The sequence below is a fragment of the Trichogramma pretiosum genome, unplaced genomic scaffold (genome assembly GCF_000599845.2).
Source record: "Trichogramma pretiosum strain Unisexual culture from Peru unplaced genomic scaffold, Tpre_2.0 scaffold138, whole genome shotgun sequence".
Lineage (NCBI taxonomy): Eukaryota > Metazoa > Arthropoda > Insecta > Hymenoptera > Trichogrammatidae > Trichogramma > Trichogramma pretiosum.
In genome coordinates this window covers 210,021-230,089 of record NW_019641654.1, presented here as the reverse complement: position 1 = coordinate 230,089, position 20,069 = coordinate 210,021, and the positions used below count along the sequence as shown (strand labels likewise).

Here is a 20,069-nt window from a genome sequence, read left to right as displayed (position 1 = left end):
CATTCCTGCACCCAGATGGCGGCTTGGCTGTTGGCATCGGCAAGCCATGTATAGGGTGGATCTAAGTTCTTGTGCTGATCACACACTATGACCACGTTGATACGCTGCTTACGAATGGTTTGCGTACGCTTTTCGTAGAGTTCTGACTACTTCCTTGTTGAGGCCGAGGGCGCCCGGCGACGTGCCCAGCGCTTCTGCGATCTCCTCCTTGGTTGCACACTTATCAAGATTCCTGATCTTTTTTGCGTTTTTTATTGTTTCAATGGAAAGCTGAGGTTATGTTAAATAAAATACAGTTTTTTTAAAAGTTTAATATTCATAATTTCTATGAGAGATACAAACAAAGTCGATGCTCGGCCGTCCAGCCGCGCGGATGCGTGACTCTTAAACTTTGCGTGGCTCTCTGTAATCGCAACTCACACGTATGACAATTAAATTCAACTAGAAAAAGGTATAAAAACATGTTTTTATGAGTTTTTTTTTCTCAGCTTTCTTGTCCGTTTTTTCGATCATGAATTTCTAATATACAGGAATCCCATTTAGAGACTCGAATTCTAGTGAAACCTCAGAGCCCACGATATCTATAAAATCACTGGCTCAGATTTTAAACACAGGTCAGAGCTCAATTGATAAGGCTCTATCGGCAAATCAAATCGTTACTCGTAGCCTAATGTTTCAACATGAGTGTGAAGTAGCGACGTCAGCTTACAGAGTATTATACACAGACTTTTTGCGAAAAGCTAAACTAAAACGTATATTTGACTTTTTTGTAAATCAATAAATTTCAATTTGATTTGATAAATTTCATCGTAATTTTTATTTAATATACTAAAAATTTTTTCTCTTTGAACCCAACCCCCAATTCCCATATAACATGGCTCCCAGTATACGCGGATTTTCTATACACAGTATTTTTCCTGAAAGAATTATCCGCAGTATCATTATTACTTACAATTAATTTCGACAGAGTATAAAGAATGTACATTCGTTAAAATGCACGCTAAAAAGTTTTGCAAAACCAATTTTATAATAGAAACCAATTAAAATCATTTGATTGGGAAGATTCATTTCAATAGAAATCTGTTAGAAAATCTCGTATTACTTTGCTATTTCTAATTAATATTTTATTACTTACGCTTCTGTCCGTTATTGGTGGCAACACGACAGTTTTTTCCAAAATTGTCATAACAATCTTCCACAATTCTTTGAGTAACCGCTTCAGAACAGTTTTTTCGCAAGATTCAGCATACAAAGTCAAACTACCGTCTAAAAGATTCATCAGCGGAGCAAGAACTACATCAGCTTCTCCAGTAACTGATTGATTCTGTTGATTAGCGAGCTTAGATGACAATAATAAATCTCCTAATTCTCTGACAGATATTGTTATCCGTATTTCTAAGCTTTTTGCAAATAGTGTTGCAAGATCGTCCAAGGCATTATTCAATTGCGATTGTAGTTCTTTTAAAATGTTAGCAGCATCAACCTCTAAATTTTCCCCTCCCATTGACTCGAACATTTTTTCTAATTGGACTCGGAGCTGTTGTATATTATTCATAAGAATGCAAGCCTGTAAAGAATCTCGTTTAAAATTTTGCCTAACATATTGTCACTGAATGATATTAGTATACAAACTTACAACTCTTTCATCTTCCATGTGGCTAGGAAACTCTTTTTTTACAATATCCGCATAAGAAATAAGTACCTTTACGATGGTCTTAGCAAATCTTTTCATGTATCTTTTCCATATTTCAGGATCCGGGCATTCTAATTTTGAAACAACATCAAAACATTGAGTTAACTGAGTGAAAACGTCAACTACTGAAACGCTGAAAAGAGCATGCTCGCTGCTTCTCTGAAACTGGAAAACAATTATAATATATTATTTTTTGATTCTCATTTCTTATATCCTTTTATATAAGATTATTGTTCAATGTTATTCGTATGGAAAGTCATAGACTTTGATAATATGTAGTAAAGTTTCAATGAATCAGGACAAGCTTTTAGATGTAAAAATAGTTAGTAGCTTATTGGAAATGGTGAAACAAGGTAAATCATAAGGTACGTGTGCAATTTGGAGAAGCTCCAAATTCTTGTGCGCAGTCGTTATTCGTTCTTTCGGGACAATTAACTCATAAGAGATTTTTTTGAAAAAAGTCAGGCCCCAACTACATGATGTTGAGAGCTTTGATGTCACAAACTTTTCCTGCAAGGCTGAAAATAACAGCGAAGGATTCACACATCAAAATTACTCCTGATCGATAATCATACCCATTAATTTAAGCTATTATTTCTTTATTTAATACAATTGAACCCCTCTAATTCAGATCGCTTTCATTCCTAAATAAAACTCTGTATTTCATAAATTTTGAAAAAAATGTTCGAACCCTTACAGAAAATACATGTAAATTTACCCCTCAATTCATAATTATCTTTATAATAATTCGTTGAACGCACGACAACAGTGTGACACAGCGTATAGCTTGTAATGCGCGACTCAAGCAAGATGAAGGTCAAATCGTTCGTCGCTGGACGGCAAGCAAGAGCTGCGTATTTCAAACTGTTCTCCACAATATATTGCGACGGGGCGGAATTGGGGGAGGCAATTACCCCTGCTCGTTCCTTCGTTGTCTATTTTATTTACGGGGCAAGCTCGAGGACTTATTGTCGTACCTCATACAAAGGGGGGGTCTGGGCCGTCGCCAATCGAGTCGCGAGCGCTGACTCGCGTCACCAACTTGCCGTCAGATGTCGCTACCTCAAAGAACGGGTTTCGGGTTCAACTGAAAGTTCAAAATTTGAAATGATAACGACAATGATTTTCCTGTTAATTACTCCTATTCAATTTATTCAGAAGAATCGGTCGATTTTGGTCGCGCAGGGCCTGTGGTATGCTCTCTGCAGCAATCAATCAATTAGCTCCGCTCCGCTGTTCCGCAAACGCTATCGTGACCAGGACTTAATGCCGCACTTGAGTACTACTTATTGTGTGATCGCTCGTCGTGCAAATATTTACCACACGTGCGCTGCGGCACAGCTCAACTCGCACACGTATACGGCGATGCTCGCCAATACGCGCAGGCGAGTCTTGATGCCCCGCACGGAACACATGATGGCCGATGCCACGCAGGTGGCGATGAAAGCGAGAAGTGGCGCCGATCCACCACACACGCGACGAGTCGAACGGAGCCGGTGCACGCGTATGCGACGATACACGCCAACACACGATACGCGTGAGCAAGAGCAAGATGACGTCTAGCGACGCGACTCAATACAGCACATCGCACTACGCAGTTGTCGCGAACATTACACACCGACCGTCCCTACGGAGACAATTACTCATGCGAATGCGGTCAAATAAATCTCTCTTAGAAATAGGTGGCGAAAAAAATCTCTCTTTCAAAGAAGCCGTCAAGAAAATCTCTCTAAAAATCTGCTATCAAAAAAATCTCTTCAAAAAAATATAAAAAATACTAAAAATAAGCAAAAAAATTTTAAAAAATTGAAAAAAAAAATTGGGACGGTCGACACAATCACGCAGATATACACATACGCAACCGGCCAAACTACTTGTCAATCAATAATTTTCTTAAAATTACTTGACGATGCTCTTCGTTTTTCGAGCTCTCGGTGAACGGCAGCTTCAAGCCTCCGCAACAGCAACGATGATCTTGCACTTAACCTTGCTGTTGGCCTTGACGCTATGTCTCTCCCACTATTTTCTCGCACGAAAGCCTCAGACGAACGAGCACTAGTTCACGTGGCGATGCATGCGGTTTTCATTTGCACTTGCAAATAAAGTGCAACGCCGGCTCTCGTAGCAAACGATTGCACGACGAACTCACTGCACGGAAACTGCTTATTACTCTCAGACACTCTCAAACTGCACTCATAATTATACTTTCTTTGCTTTTGGCCGCAAATTAACCTTTTCGTTTTCGCGTTTTGCACGATCACTTCGCTCGAGACGAGGGATCGATGGTTACTCCCTGTTTCGCGTCTGCTCCGCTGGCTCGGCACGTGCCTGCTGGCGCTCGCGTGATTGCAGCAGGGGGCCTACTTTTGCACACCATCGCATTGTTGTTGCATCATGCTGCTGACTCGAAATAATTTTCGTTATCGATCCTGGTCTCGGCTCTGCTGCTCAGCTGTACTATTTTTTGGCATGAAAATACCTACTTAATATACATTGTACTCGCTTGACCAGCGCGGTATCTCATCATCATTACGCTTTTCACGTATAGCGCGAGTGAGGGTTGCCTATCCGTAGGCGATGACTGTGACCCCCGTTACAATATAATTCTTTTAAATAGTCATTTCCTTTTGTAAATTCTAGCTTCTATTCATTTATTTATTTATAGCATAACAACAAAAATTTTATTTAAAAAACGTTAAATCTATACTCAAAGATGCCTTGTTTACGTGGTTACTAAAATTTGTGTGCGCTCGCTCTATTATATCGAAAATAAACTCAGACCACCTAACGACCAAGATTACGCATATTTCTCCTTTGTATTGTGTCTTATCCAGTCGTTTGTCCAGTAAGTAGGGTCGTTAAGACACTAGCTTATTAAGCCAACGCTGTTGCTAAGGGGGCAAGTTCAATCCCTACTAGGGAAATATCATTCGTGATTTTTCGCTCGGTGAGATCAAAATTGTACTCTAGGTGGTTCGGATTCCACTATAAACAGAGGGATGTTGCTGAGTATTCAGCCTTTCGGAGACAGATGTAGACCCAATCACGGCGCAGCGCTGGAAGATCAAGACTATATGATCAGGTGAACCTACCCACAAGATTGAACTAGAAGCGAGATTTTATACTCACAAGACGATACTATTCAACGAGTTCTTAGTTTTTCCACTCTTTTTCTAAAGTTTTTCACTCTGGAATATTACAATTGAGGTCCGAGTCACCATAGAACCCTTGTTGATGAAACAAGCCCACAGTCCTGAGAGGTACACCTGTAGTGATGAGTGATCGCGTTCCAAAACCATTGTAAAAAATCGAAAACGAAAATGTGGCAGCCGAAGATATTGCTTTTTAGTACTCGCAAGTTACTAGAGAGACAATGAATTTTTAGTGTTGGTCCCCAATTTGTAGTGATGAGTAATGAAACTAAATTATTGAACAGCTGTTATTGAATTTATTGAGATCTTCTCTCTGTGACTGTCGCAACCAAACTGAGGCTCATACAAAATCTCTCTAGATATCCCAATCAACAAAACAAAACGTAATTATTGAACAATCACAGCTCATCAAAAATATATATGTGCGAGCGCTCTGAAGTGCGTCGCCACACACCTGTGCCGTAGGATCCGGCAAGAACCGATTATACATGGGGGATCAGTCATAGGGGTGTCATTTTGTTCAGTAGATGTGTGATTACAAACGCAAGCACTTTCAGATATTTTAATCAATTATACACAATTTGACAGCCATGTATACACTTTTATTCATTAGTATAATATGATAAAATGACAGGTTACGCAATAATGTAATCTGAAAAAGTACTCATTTGTCCCAATTCCTTTCACGTTCCCCCAAGCCATGTTCATGTAAAACAATCCCTGAAAATCTCAGCTCTTTTGCTCAAAGGGTTCACATGTAAAGATACGGCAACAGAGCAATTTTAAGATGTAATATAACTTCCCCAGGGTTGAAAAAACCAAAAATACCACAATTTATGTATTAATAATATATTTATGTCTCTGAGACTGTTTGAAAATTTTTGAGTAATAGAAAAGCAGCAATTCAATATACTATTCAATATACTACTACAATATACTATGAGCAAAAAGAAAATATGTATGAAAAAATGGCTCTATAGTATACTAAAAGAATGAAATCGTGGCAAGATTTCCCATCTCATCTATTTGGTAACAATACATTTTGTTGATATCGCATGTAACCCATAAAGTCCACCCTTTAGAAACATCCATTGGAAAGTCTCTACGCGCCCGTTCGAGTCATGTGTGCCCCTTGGCTCTGCAGGTCCGTCCTAGGGCGTAGAGACTTTTTAATGCATGTTCCTAGAGGATATAAGAAAGGGAGATACAGGGATTCACACTCACTCACACCAAGAAACAAACACTCAATATTAAGATAGTTCCCTCAAAACCTGACCTACAAATTCGGGTATATGTCTAGAAAAAATCTGAAAAAATTCATACGCTTTCCTTGACAAATTCCAAGACTTTTTTGTTGTTTTTAAATTTTTCGTAGAGTTCTAACTTATTGAAATAAAAAATCGTAAAGATTCATTGCTTGATAAAATGGTTTAAATTTGAATTTTTTATAGCTAGTGAAAAATAGATTTTAGAGAAAATTTGCAAGAGCACTTTTTTGTTTAAAATGACCCTAAAAGCCTGAAAATGGATTTCAGGTCAAAAAGCTTAAATTTTTATTTTTGCAATATTTTTACATTAACTTTTCTCAAAAACTATATCGTCAAGTTTTTCCAGTTTTTGAGCTATGTTTCAGTACATACTGAACAATCATCTCCTAGTTTTTGAAAAGATATTATCGATGTGTTTTTTTATAGTCACAAAAAATTGCGTCTTTTCGACACGTAGCATATGAAAAGCACTGTCAATAATATGTGGTTAAAATTTCAAGACCCTTTATCGATAGTCATTTTTTTTACGGAACTATCTTAATAATAAAGACTACCAGGTTTATTCTAATACAATAAACATTATACACGGCCTCAGAGAGTACCCGAATACCCGGTCGACGGCAGATGCAACGATCGTAGCACTGGTGGGCGCGTCGGCTCGTACTAATAACAATCTACTGGCTCTCTCTCGTGCACTCGGGTCGACTCGTGCCGGCCCTTGCACCTTTCACTCGAGCGACTTAGGATCTTATTACCCGGGTGGTACTCGTCGATCCGAAGTAGACATCCCCGAGGATGTCGCGCTCAACTCGAGCTTCGTTCGCCCTCAAAGCAAATCTTCGACTCTCTGCTCTGTTCATATGTACGCTCTCGTGTGTCAACGTATACGTGTGTTGAGGTTCGATATTTTCACACTTGGCGCTCATATGAAATCAGATTCAAAATACAATAATTAATAACAATTCTTATAGCTAATTATATACTCGGTAAGTCGACGATAGTTCGTCAGGGTGGCCCAACAGATAATGCAATTTACGGCATTACACACATTATAATTTTTTAAAAATGTTAACTGAAATTGACCATACCCACATAGCATAAAAGCTTCTTGAAAGCATTTTGGAAGCTTTCAAGAAAGTTTGGGAATCTACCAGAAAGGGTGCATGGAAGCTTTTAAGAAGCTGAAAATGTCCGCACCCAAAAGGTCCCAAAAAACTTTCTTGAAAGTTTCCTGAAAGATATCATGGAAACTTCCTGAGAGCTATCTTGAAAGCCATTTGAAAGGTTCTCAAAATATGTTGTGACGATGTCACTGGCGACAATCGCGCGTCGTGTGGAGCAAGTGCAGTGTGTATGCACGTGTGAGTTGCGAGTCGCGACCGATCGTATAGGGTGAAGAAGGAGCTAAGCGCTTCTAAGCTCCACGCGCCGCGGCGGAGCAGGCACGTGCCTGTTACTGGCCGAGCGAGCGGCGCGGAGGCGAGTTGCAACAGCAGCAGCAGCAGCGCAACGAGCCACGAGGAAGAAGACGAAGGAAGAAGACGACACGTGAAGCGGCGATTACGCGTTACCGCTCGCACGAGTACGCAGCAACCAGAGAGTTTTCGACAGAGTTTTGTTGAATAGCGAGCCGGGTCGAGTTTTGTCTGTGAGAGAAGCTAGTGAGCGAGTCGCGAGTCCGAGGCGAAGCACCAGCAGCATTGAAGCAGCAGGGAAGCGGTGCCGAGTGCAGTCGCGTAGAAAGAAGCGTCCGAGGCGAATTACGCGGAGATAGTAAGACGGTCGTGCGTATAATCCGTGGCGAGGTTACGCCGGTCGAGCTCGAAGAGAGCAGTGCGAAGCGCATTAAGCTGTGCTGTGTGTGCCGTGTAGTGCACGAGTCCTCTCTTCACGAGTACCGAGGTGGCATCGTGAGAGTGAGGTAGTGCGAGTGCCGACACCGAGTTCACGTCGCCGGTCGTAAGCGGTGCCGATCCAACTCGAGTAGTGATTCGACGAGAGGTTAGGTGCTATCGAGACGTGGCACTGATTTCCGAGCCGACGAGCAGGCGACGCAGCGTGCGAGACACGGCGCCGATCCGCGATCCAGCTGCGAGGCTAAATCTGCGAGCGAGAAGTGGCGCGGATCCGACCATCGACTCGGACATAACCTCATCCCAGCTTCAACGAAGAGACAGTGACATGGCGTCGCAAGATCGCGCCGAAGATGTCGTAAGCGCTTAGTCATTTGTAATAATAAAATAGCTTGGTCGGTCGTGTGTGTGAAGCGTAGAGTGTTGTATGTCGATGTGTGTGTGAGACAGTAGATCGCGAAGTAAAGTAAGTCACGTGGCGTGTATTTGTCGTAGCGTAGCGAAGTCGTCCGAGGCGAGTAAGTCGCTTTTGCGTTGCACGCGTCCGAGTACTGATATTCGGCCATCTTGGCATTTCGGCGTATCCGCAGAGCCGTCGCAGGCCGAGCGGAGCGAAGCAACTTCCGCGTGGTAATTAAGAGCGTGTCACAAAATCGGGATTCGAACAGAGCACGTGTTGTGACTCTGTGATTCCCCTTGGACTGTCGCGAGCGAACGCACGTGGTATTAGGTTTCGCCTACAGTGACGTGGAGACGCGCGAGTGCAAGTGTGCGGCACGATATCGGGATTCGAGCCGAGAGCGTGTTGTGACTCGACAGTTTCCCCTTGGACTTCGTTGCGCGAGTACCCTTACGGCCATTTGACGTCACAATACAGCAGCAATTGACTGTGTCTTGTAATTTAACGAAGTTGAATAATAATTTAGGAATTTGAATAAATCATAGAATCATAATTAACTCGGACATTTCAGTGAATAAATAAGTGACTTTGATTTAATAGTAACTTCCTCTTGTGGTTATTTCGCGAACCTTATTCCAACTTTTCAGCACGAAATCGCCGACGCTCGAGGCACACTTGGTGGAAAGCTCGACCCCCCTTTTGAGGTAAGACGACTATTTAGGCTAACCGGAGCCTCCGTAATAAATAATTAGACTGCAGGGCGAGCACCGGCTAAGGCCCAGACCCTCGCACGTCACAATATATATAAATCTTTCTTGGCAAGGTTACGGACACTTGTTCAGATAAATTTACTGAAAGATCGTGTGATTGTTTATATGATATGTTCATCGTAATTAAAAGTAATTGAAAAAATTCATTTACCTTAAAGTTCGGAGAAGAACATCTCCTCGAATAACCAAGTATTCGCTAAAAAAACTTTAGAAAATCTTTATGAAGACTTCGAAACTTAAAAATTAGCAGTCAAGGAGCTAGCACTTGAATAAAAATTTCATGCTGCCCACTTGCGAGTTTGATAAATTTATGTATACACCACCTGTTTGCGATTTATGAAGCTAATAACTTACTCGAAAGTATCTAGAAAGCTTTTTGAAAGTTTCACTGAAACTTTCGAAATAACCTTTCAGGAAACTTCCAAGAATGTTTCCTGAAAGCTTTAATGAAACATTTGTACTCTATGAAACCATCCTCGCAACTTTTCAGAAAACTTTTCAGAAGCTTCCATAGAATATTTCTGAAAAACATACTGAAATTTTCTCGAAAGTTTCGGTAAAGCTTCCTTCAAGATTTTATTAATGCTTCCAGAATAGTTTCATGGAAACTCCCTGGAAATAATATTTCATTTCATTGAGTAATTATCAAAAGTACTCTCTGAAAACTTGCATATCGATAGGAAATTTCCTCAGCTTTCGATTGGCACTATTTAAAAAAATCTTAAAAATGCCGTTTTTGAGAAATTTGAGTTTGAAAGTTTATGTCAAGTTTTTCCGGGGAAAATGGAAAATTTTGGAAAATCTGACCTCATCATCGGAAAGCTGAGAAAATTTCCTATCAAAATCATATGGCACATATTTTTTCTGGGTGCATCTAGGTGCTTTTCTGGCGAGTTACAAATTGAACAATTTCGATGAATAATGCCGCGCGGGCGCCGCGCTAGGAGACTTGACGTGAAATGACTCATATACATAATGGGGAGCAATAGTTAAAAAGTGACAAAACCACATAAAAAATTAACAAAAAACAAGTAAAAATAAGGTCTTTTAAAAATTGTGGTAAATGTGGGGGAGCTATGGAAATCAGGTGTGGAGACCCTTAAAACTATAAATTGATAGATATATACGTTAACGCAGAAATAAATTTGCAATAATGTACTATAATAAAAAGTAACAATAATGTAAAATGTGCAAGAACTAATACTGTTCCTAACTAGTGTGGAAACGATATTCTTCATAGTAGTGTGAAACTTAAACTTATAGTATTGCCTATATTTTTACTTCATTTTTTTATAATAAACAATTTACAATTTTTTTTTAGAAATTTGTAAATATTATCAACAATTACATATCAGAAGATGAGAGGTTGGAGAAGGGGAACCCTAAAAATACCGTGAAAAATGACACAATTTTACGTTATTTTGAGGGGAGCCTGGAGGATCTCGTAGGAGGGGATCTTTATCGTCTATATATGGGCTAAGCCATACAAACAATTGATTTTTTGGAGTTCTCCAACGATCTGTTTAGGCAGCAATTTAACTCATAATTTTATGAGTGTTGATTTTCCACGAAAAGCTAAGATAGGAAGATGATTTTCAAGATGATTTAAAATACGAGACATTTTTCTACGCTAATTTCAAATCTGTGGAGTTGAAAACATCTAAAGATGACTATTTTATCAAAGCCACAACGCAATTTGAATCGTACACAAAGTGAAAAAATTCAACATCCACCAGGAGTCGAGCCTGGAACTCTATGCCAATAGCCGGCGAGTGCTATACCAGTTTCGCTACCCAAGTCTTGGTCAAATCTATCACTTATTTGTGTACATGAAGAAATGTATTACTTTCATTGATTCAAATTTTTAATTTTTTTATGAAGTTACTCGCGTGAAGAATATTAATCGCGTTGTATTCAAATGGCCAGTTTCTGATCTATGGCCGGGTTATTAAATATTTTTTAATCGCGTTCAAGATTCAGCGGTTTTTTATACAGACAAACAATTGATTTTTTGGAGTTCTCCAACGATCTGTTTAGGCAGTAATTTAACTCATAATTTTATGAGTGTTGATTTTTCACGAAAAGCTTAGATTGGACGTAAAAAAAAAAATTTAATAACCGGGCCATAGATCAGAAACTGGCCATTTGAATACAACGCGATTAATATTCTTTACGCGAGTAACTTCATAAAAAAATTAAAAATTTGAATCAATAAAAGTAACATCATTTCTTCATGTACACAAATAAGTGATAGATTTGACCAAGACCTCGGTAGCGAAACTGGTATAGCACTCGCCAGCTATTGGCGGGGAGTTCCAGGCTCGGCTCCTGGTCGAGGTTCAATTTTTTCACTTTGTGTACGATTCAAATTGCATTGTGGCTTTGATAAAATAGTCATCTTTAGATGTTTTCAACTCCACAGATTTGAAATAAAATTATGAGTTAAATTACTGCCTAAACAGATCGTTGGAGAACTCCAAAAAATCAATTGTTTGTCTGTATAAAAAACGGCAGAATCTTGAACGCGATTAAAAAATATTTAATCGGCTAAGCCACAGTTAGCTTGATGGTCAAAAAAATTTTTTTTCTTAAATTGAAGAGTACATTGAAAAGCGAAAATCCTGAGAGTTTCAGCCCTTTAGGTCTAACCTTATTGGATTATCATGGCCTCAAAGTTGAATTTTCTTTTTCTGCTGATATTCTACTTACAATTCTGATTTTCTATGGTTAATATGAAAAAATTGTTAAATCATGGTTTTTAATGTAAAATTCAATGTAGAATTCAAATTTGTACTCAAAAATCATATTGACAACTTGAATCCCCTGTAAGGAAGTAGTCCAGCACAGGGTCCGACGGTACTCCTTCCTTTATATTGTATCCTAGAATCCCTTCCACCCGAGAGAGAGATCGGAAATAAGCGAGCCTCATGGTAGTGCAGATCGGCGCCAACTTATCGATAAGCGCCGAACGTGCAGAGAGAGAGCCGTGATCAACGCTAAGTGCGTAGACGGGTCTTGCGCGTGCTGTCGTATGAGCAGACGAAAACCTGTCAAGTGGAAAGGGAGGCCTATGATGACTGACGGGCCGACGAGGAGTTGATGAAGCGATTACTCTGTGTTGGACCTCGCGTGAAATAGCTTCGAGCTACCGACCCCTCTCGTGTGGGACCTGCGATGGCCAGGGTGTGTGAGAGTGAGTCTGCCATCCTGGAGAGCCTCAACATCTGACTGCCTTCTCGTCTGCCCTCGCTATTTTTGCAGTTTTCGTCAGGCCCAATCAACCACCAATAAACCATGTAGTCAACGAATGTAAGTCTCTCGATTCTCTTCTGCATATGCGAAATATTATTGTATTCTCAACACGCTCGATCTCTCTCGGTCTCGTCCCCGCCTAGCCCAAACTCACGACCGTCGTATCTACCGAAATAGCCGCGGTGGCCTTATGCCGTTATTATAATTGTACGGGTGAATGTTTCGTGCCAAGCGAACAATTATCGCATATCATTTGTAATTCTTAGCTTTCTTGTATTTTGTATCATTAGGCGTCACTATTGTGACTGGCGCCCTTCTTAATAAATAATCCTAATTATCAGTTATACATTACATGATCGCGTAGATTATTTTTGGGCACACCTTTTCTTCGTTCCCCGTTACAGGACAACGAACATCTCGCCAGACAATTTACTTGCCTCCCGAGGGTTAACTGTTACACCCCATAATAATGATAATTTCTTGCATTAATCATAAAACTGTGCAAAAATAAACCTGTTCGTATCCAGCGATATGGCCAATATTGTAATATGTTTATCGATATATCAAAATACAACTTTTGATAAATTTTGGTTATCGGCAGACTAATAGAATTCATTATTGTGCTTGATATGAGTCACGAAACATGGTTTTTCTCTAATTTTCCTTGATTTTCGACTCATATTAAGATCAATAATGAAGTCTGTTTGTCTGCCGATAACCAAAATTTATCAGAAGTTGTAATTTGATGTATCGATGAACATATTACAATATTGGCCATATGGTTGGATACGAGCATGTTTATTTTCGCACAGTTATGTGATTAATGCAGGAAAATATCATTTTTATGGGGATTCAAGTTGTTAATATGATTTTTGAGTACAAATTTGAATTCTACATTAAATTTTACATTACAAACCATGATTCAACAATTTTTTCATATTAACCCTAGAAAATCAGAATTGTAAGCAGAATATCGGCAGAAAAAGAAAATTCAACTTTAAGACCCTGAAAATCCAATAGGGTAGGGTCTAGAGGGCTGAAACTTTCAGGATTTTCACTTTTTAATGTACTCTTCAAAAGTACATAATTTAAGAAAAAAAATTTTTTTGACCATAACGCCAACTATGGCTTAGCCCATATACATAAATTAGCAATGTAAATAAAGGGGGACGTGGACACAGGAGAAGGACGTATTAGTGATACGATTGATGATATGTAATGCAATGAGTGGTATGATGCTGGTGAGATGGATGACTTTATACATTTATTTTAGCATCGTTTGTAACGAATATATTATTCGTTAGACTCTCTCCCGGCAATTATTATTAAATACAATAATTATAAATGTTCCAACTTCCCATTATACGTTAAAGAATGAGCATATGAAAATGCATGCTTCTATGTATGCGGGGGGAGGCGATCAGGATATCGACGTCATATAGCAGATGAATGTTCATTTTAGATAGGTTTAGCCGAAGGGTTCTTCTATATATATTGTACTGGTTACACTCCCTAAGACATAGTTTAAAGTTTCTTCAGAAAATCTGCATTTGCCTAAATAGAGATTCGGTGAGACTATCGTGATTTGCTCTCATTCTACAAATTATCTTTATGTTTTTTTGGTTTAAGTATTATCTATGAAACCATGGATGTTTCCGGTCGTTTACAAATTTACGAAAGTATATTTGCCCTTTAGATGAACCATCTTCTTTTGCCTTTACTTAAGTATTGCTGAATGCGTCTTTCTTCAATTTTTCTTTGAGGTCTGCAAAGAGAACCGATGTGTTTTCAGGGTTAGTTATATTAGAGGCACTCTTGCCCAGAGAATGGACGTAATTATTTTGGCTGATTCCCTCGTGAGACGGGACCCACATTAATGTGATGGCGTTACAGGGTTTATTTTATATACTGAAGGTATTTGGATTTTATTTTAAAGATATAGTGGTGGGTTTTGACAGAGCATTTCCAAGATTTAAGACAGTTAAAAGCGCTGAGGTGGTGAGGCCGAGGTAAGTTGAGCATTTCTGCTACTTCGAAATTAGTTGTTTCCATTCATCCTCCATCCGGCGCATAGTGATATGCGATGATTAGCGGTTCAGGGACTCATCTTTTCTTTTTTGGTGAACCTTCGTTCTATGCGCGGTGCCATCTGTCGATTGTCGTATCCCACTCCCGGAGCCGTCTCCTGACTAGTCACACATTGCTGGCATCTCCTCCTGAGTTAAGTATTTAGAACTCGCTGTCTAGTGCCATCTTGTGAGTGTGGTTCTCGTTTCTGACTTCATCATGGGAGTGCTGTGCTTTCCGTCTATAGCCAGGCTTGAGAGTCCTCACCTCGGGCTCCTATTTATGTTTATCCTCTTCGCTTCCGGTTCGCACAGTGAACAAGGCTTCTTACTGGCTCCAAAGGCTGGTGACTTAGCCCGTGTCATCACACCACACTAGCCAAAAAACATCCTCGAATATTCGTCCAGTCGGAACACAGCACATCCTTGCATCTAGTGCGCCTCTTGTCTTAGTCATGAGACGACCGATGCGCGGAAGACGATACCGCCATCCAATTGTTTGCAGTCTCGAGCATGAGCCTGACGTTATTTTACGACTCGATAAAGTGCATTAAGGGTGTTATCATAGCGCTTGCTATGGTTTTTGGAGTAGCCATGCCTGGACAGGAGTTGTGTGAAACAGTAGTCCACTTCTCCATGTCTCCTTTCGACCCACTTTGGGATGTTCGGAATTAGCTGGTAAATCCATCGGCCCTTTGAAGACCGGTCCCACCGGGCCTGTCACTTGCTTATAGTTTAAACTCACATTCAAATAATACTCAGTTTTTGTCAAAATAATGAAAGTTTATTTGTGTTATTATATCAATGTCTATGATATGTTATTGTTTGATTGTTTATGATGCCCACATTTGATAAGTCGCTTACACTGTATGATAAGTAGACCAGTGTTTCATGTAGTGTAACGATATTTCTGTTCGTCAGAGTATTTTTACTTACAGAAATGGCTCAATTGATAAAATCGTGAAGCTCTAGTTATAATCTTTACTTCGAAGGTTCTTTGTATTCTAAAAATTTTAGGACTATTGGCCAAAGAACTCAATGGCTCTGTAAGAAAACACCAGTGTGTGAAGCCAGGTCTGTCAGTATTGGTGGCCTTACTAACGTGCAATTTGTGAAAGAATGCATTGACGACCACGCCGATGTAGATGATTTCAGCGTAGTCATGGCTGAAAGAGTTGTTGAAACTATGAAAAGGAAAAAGCTCCCCCAGCTCAAATTTAGCCAGCTATAGTTTTAAATTATGACGAAATTCGTGTAAATACATCGCGACTTGACGGAGAAAGTCATCCTCATGTCCGTATTCCGACCTAGTGCTTTGAGCGGACTACCCGGGGTTATTTTCGTACAGTAACATCGTGAATTCCCGGCTAAGTCATCGTCGAGTCCGGATTTGGACCTAGTGCATCGAGCGATCTGTCCGGGACGATATTCATGCAAAAATATCACGAATTCCTGGAGAATCTTCGATATATGCGTATGAGGTGTGACTACTTTTTAGGTGTGACCATTTTTCATGCTTCTCACTTTAATAATGTTGTTTTCATCGAAAATAGTTAACCGTTCAAGAATTCGAATGCCTTATATCAACAGGATTTTTTCCAAGGAATTTCAAGGAAGGGTTTATCAGGTTCTTGATATCTTTCATCAAATTCAAATGAGAGCCTGCGCTCCTCGATATGTTGACTCGATATAATTAATGTTTATTTAAAATTAAAATTCATTGGACATCATATTGTTTTTGAGAATTAATTTCGAATTTTATTGTTTTATAAATGAACTTTTATGAAATTAATTTTTAAAAAAACTTGTCACATAATTTATAAAATTTTGAATTTATAAAAAGACTTTATTACAAAAAAAATTTAAAAGATGTACCCCAAACATATTCTTCATAAATTTTGTGTATACTTCCTGTAAATCTTACATGAATCTTACATAAATTCATTATGAAATTGACTTCAACAATCTACATAAAATTCATATGAATTTCATCCGAATATTTTAGGTAGGGAACTTATCGCCTAGATCTATTTTCAAAAAACGGCTCTTTTAAGCCTTCTATATTGTTAGTGAGAATAGCTGTACCCAGTTTCATTTCATTTAATTCAGTAGTTTTTTCGGAAAACAGGATCGAAATTTTTAATTCTGTTTTGATTAAATGATTAAATTTTGATCCTAATTTCTGGAAAGCTACTGAATAAAATGGAATGAAATTTTGTACAGTTATGGTAGGAAGTTACAGGATATTTGTGAGCTAGAACTCAGCAGTTGTTGTTAAATTTTGAGTTGTTGTTAAATCTTCAGGCAACTCAACCTGTGTGACACGTATAAAAATTATTAAGGATCACAAATTACAGAAAAACTACAAAATCAATCTAAACGTATAATACCTAGGTGATTTCTGTAAATATCTATACGATGTGTATAATACGCTAGTCAATTTCCTACTAACAATAATAAACCGCAGAAATACTGAAGCAGGTGGATGGGCGAGGTACTTGCGGCTGGAGCGTTGTGCGAAATAAAGCATTATAAGCCGTGATAAGTACGTGGATGGGTGACCGCCAGGGAACCCATTCTGTCAAGCGCATAGCCCCCTCACGCATGGTTCCGGTAAAAAAACTTGAAAATATTTTTTTTGAATTCCTTGACAAATTTTAATAAATTTTGACCGTTTCTGAATTCCGATTGAAGCCTCCTAGCTCAATCTAGAGCAGGACAAAGATTAATGCGAATTTCTGATGTGGTTTCTAAAGAGATTAAGAAACGATAAAACTATTTTGATGCTCTAGATCGAGCTAGGAGGCTTCAATCGGAATTCTCAAATGGTCAAAATTTATTAAACTTTTTCAAGGAATTCAAAAAAAATATTTTCAAATTTTTTTACCGGAACCATCGGGTTCTAGGAACCTTTTTTTGTTAAAAATAGCATTTTTCGGCCCTAGAAGTTATCGCATTTAATTGAAAAATCTGAAAAAATTTGAGGTTGTCTATTTTGATGAAAAAAAGAAGAAAAAAGTTTTTTCAGATTTTTCGAGGCTCCGTATCACTGACGCATTTTTTGATGAATTTTTTTCGTCAAAAAATGCGGTTTTTCAAAGGAGAGCCTTCAAAAGGAGCGTTAGGTAATCTGAAAAAATCTGGAAAAAATTCAACTATCGTTTTTTTAATACGAAAAGAAACTGGAAAAATTTCCGTGTACTACGTCGGCTCATATTGCCGTATCTCGATTTTCAGAATTTTTAATGATTTTATCTGAAGGCCTAAAGCACTCGAAAAATCTGAAAAAATTCAAGGTTGTTTGGATTGTTAAAAAATATTTTTATGAATTTTTTTAGATTTTTTAACTACTTCATGTCCTCAGAAAAAATATAGATCGAAAATAGACGTTTATACCGGAAGTAGGGGGTAGCAGGGGGGAGGGGGTCTAAAATTTTTTTTTTTTTTACCTTTTTACCATGTACTATAACATACCAAAAGCGCATCAAGATCGGTGACATACGTGTGCACGGTTTTGTAAAAAAGTATTATTTTGACCCATATATATAAACCGCAGAAAAAATATTGTAGCAGAGACGAACAATATACACTTATTAGCTCTCACAGAGAGCACAGAAGCGGTTGGTACAAATTAATGAGAAACTGGATATCTTCTTTTTTATTAATCGAACTTTTTTGCATATTAATGTGTATCATTTCGGAAAACCTCCGTTTAAAATATGAAGGTTCACGATTCAGTATCTCAGTATTTTCCCACTAACCCATTAAGTCCCAAGAGGACGTTTTTTCAGCCCTTTATTCCTCCACTGTATTTTTGGTAAAAATGGGGTAAAAAAATATGCAAGTAACTAATTCTAATGTAAAATTTAATGCCCTTTCAGAATATGATCTCAGATTTTCGAAAAAATGATTAGGTCAAAACTTGATTTTATTAAAAAAAGCGTGATTTTGAAAAAAAAAATTTTTTTATTTTTCGAATTTCCAAATGGAAACTATTTGAAATCTCAAGAGTTTCGTGCAAATATCGTGTCCTCGAAATCTAAACTGAAAGTTAGCGGGGTACCGATTGAAAAAATTAATGTTTAAACACAAAAAATAGCGGTCGAAACTCGCAAAATTGAATGAAAACTTATCGAATTTTTACTCAAAAACGAAGGACTTGAGAAAAAAGTGTATTTCTTAACTTCATTTTCTTCAATCTAAACCCTACTAACTTTTAGTTTAGGTATCGAGGACGCAATATTTGCACGAAACCCCTAAGATTTCTAATGGTTTTCATTTGGAAATTCGAAAAATAAAAAAAATTTTTTTTTTAAATCATGTTTTTTAGGGTAAAATCAAGTGTAACTTTTGACCTGATCACTTTTTCAAAAATCTGAGATCAGATCCTGAAAGAGCATTAAATTTTATATTAGAATTAGTTACTCGCATATTTTTTTGACCCCATCTACACCAAAAATACAGTGGCTGAATAAAGTGTTGAAAAAACGTCCTCTTGGGACTTAATGGGGGGTTAAGCTCATTTCTTGGTTCGGGCAAATTTTGTTTTAATTTTTCCACATCAATTATGTTTCGTCTACATGAATTATTTTAGACTAGATGTTTATATTTTTAAAATTTCAATAGTTTTTGCAAACTTAATGCAGCAAATAAATAACAATTATATTTTTTGGAGGAAACCTTTTGGCTATTACTTTTTAAATAGACACATTAAAATAATGATTGGAAAAAATTTTTTATTCAGCATAATTAATAATTGGGATATTCAAAAAAGTTTATTACAGTTTTAAAAAAAGTTACTTACCCCGTCTTTTTTATCTCTATTAAAGGCACCATGTAAATATTCTAATGAGACATCATCGTTTTCATTGAGCCACTGCATAACAAATGGTTCAAACCACGCAGGATATTCAGGTACTTGTCCTTTATATGGAGGTACATCTTGTACATAATTTGTATATAACCATTTCACTTTGAAATGCAAATTCATGTACGCTGATGATTTGCACGATCTACTTTGTTCATGCTCATCTAATGCATCTTTTACATCTATGGCAAATAATGACCAAACAGTCGCTGCAGAAAGCTGACCAATATTAAGTTCTTGAGGAAATTGATTCAGTACAGGAGCGTAACTATTTCGATCTTCTTCAATAACTGATACGATTAATGCTATTAACTTATGCCAAAAGTCTAATGAGGCTGGAGAATTTTCCTCATCTTTGCGAATTTCGTGAGGATCAATTTGGAATTCACGACTGTAGAGTTCATAACAATTTTGAAATAAAAATTGATAAGTGGACTTTAAGCACGCAATCACGCAATCTTTGACAACATTACTGGCTCTTGGTGGAGAAGTTAGTTCTTGAACTTTCATTCGAAAGAAGGTAATACTAGTCAGTAAATCAACAGTTGATTTTAAGTCCATCAATTTCTCTCGACTAGAAGCGGGAAAATTATTCCGATACATGCATAAATCAATTCGTAAAGAGTTGTGCAACTGATCTAATAATTTTACGAATTTTTCTTTCTGAAACATATAAGAAAAATATATTTTGTCATTAACAAATGATAAAAATTTAAAGAATTGTTTTTCAGCGTTTAGCATAATAAAA

At 38.0% G+C, this 20,069-nt stretch overlaps 1 protein-coding gene across 1 annotated transcript in view; it reads right to left on the bottom strand.

The window, feature by feature from the left end:
* Nucleotides 1-857: 857 nt before the first annotated feature.
* LOC106651209 (putative leucine-rich repeat-containing protein DDB_G0290503) overlaps nucleotides 858-20,069 on the bottom strand; it is a 165,879-nt gene continuing 146,667 nt past the window's right edge. Inside the window, exons 14-17 of the mRNA XM_023460113.1 lie at nucleotides 19,259-19,984; nucleotides 1,637-1,858; nucleotides 1,136-1,567; nucleotides 858-917 (exon numbers count right to left, since the gene is read on the bottom strand). Coding sequence (XP_023315881.1) covers nucleotides 900-917; nucleotides 1,136-1,567; nucleotides 1,637-1,858; nucleotides 19,259-19,984 — 1,398 coding nt within the window. The 3' untranslated portion in view covers nucleotides 858-899. The remainder of the gene's footprint in view (nucleotides 918-1,135; nucleotides 1,568-1,636; nucleotides 1,859-19,258; nucleotides 19,985-20,069) is intronic.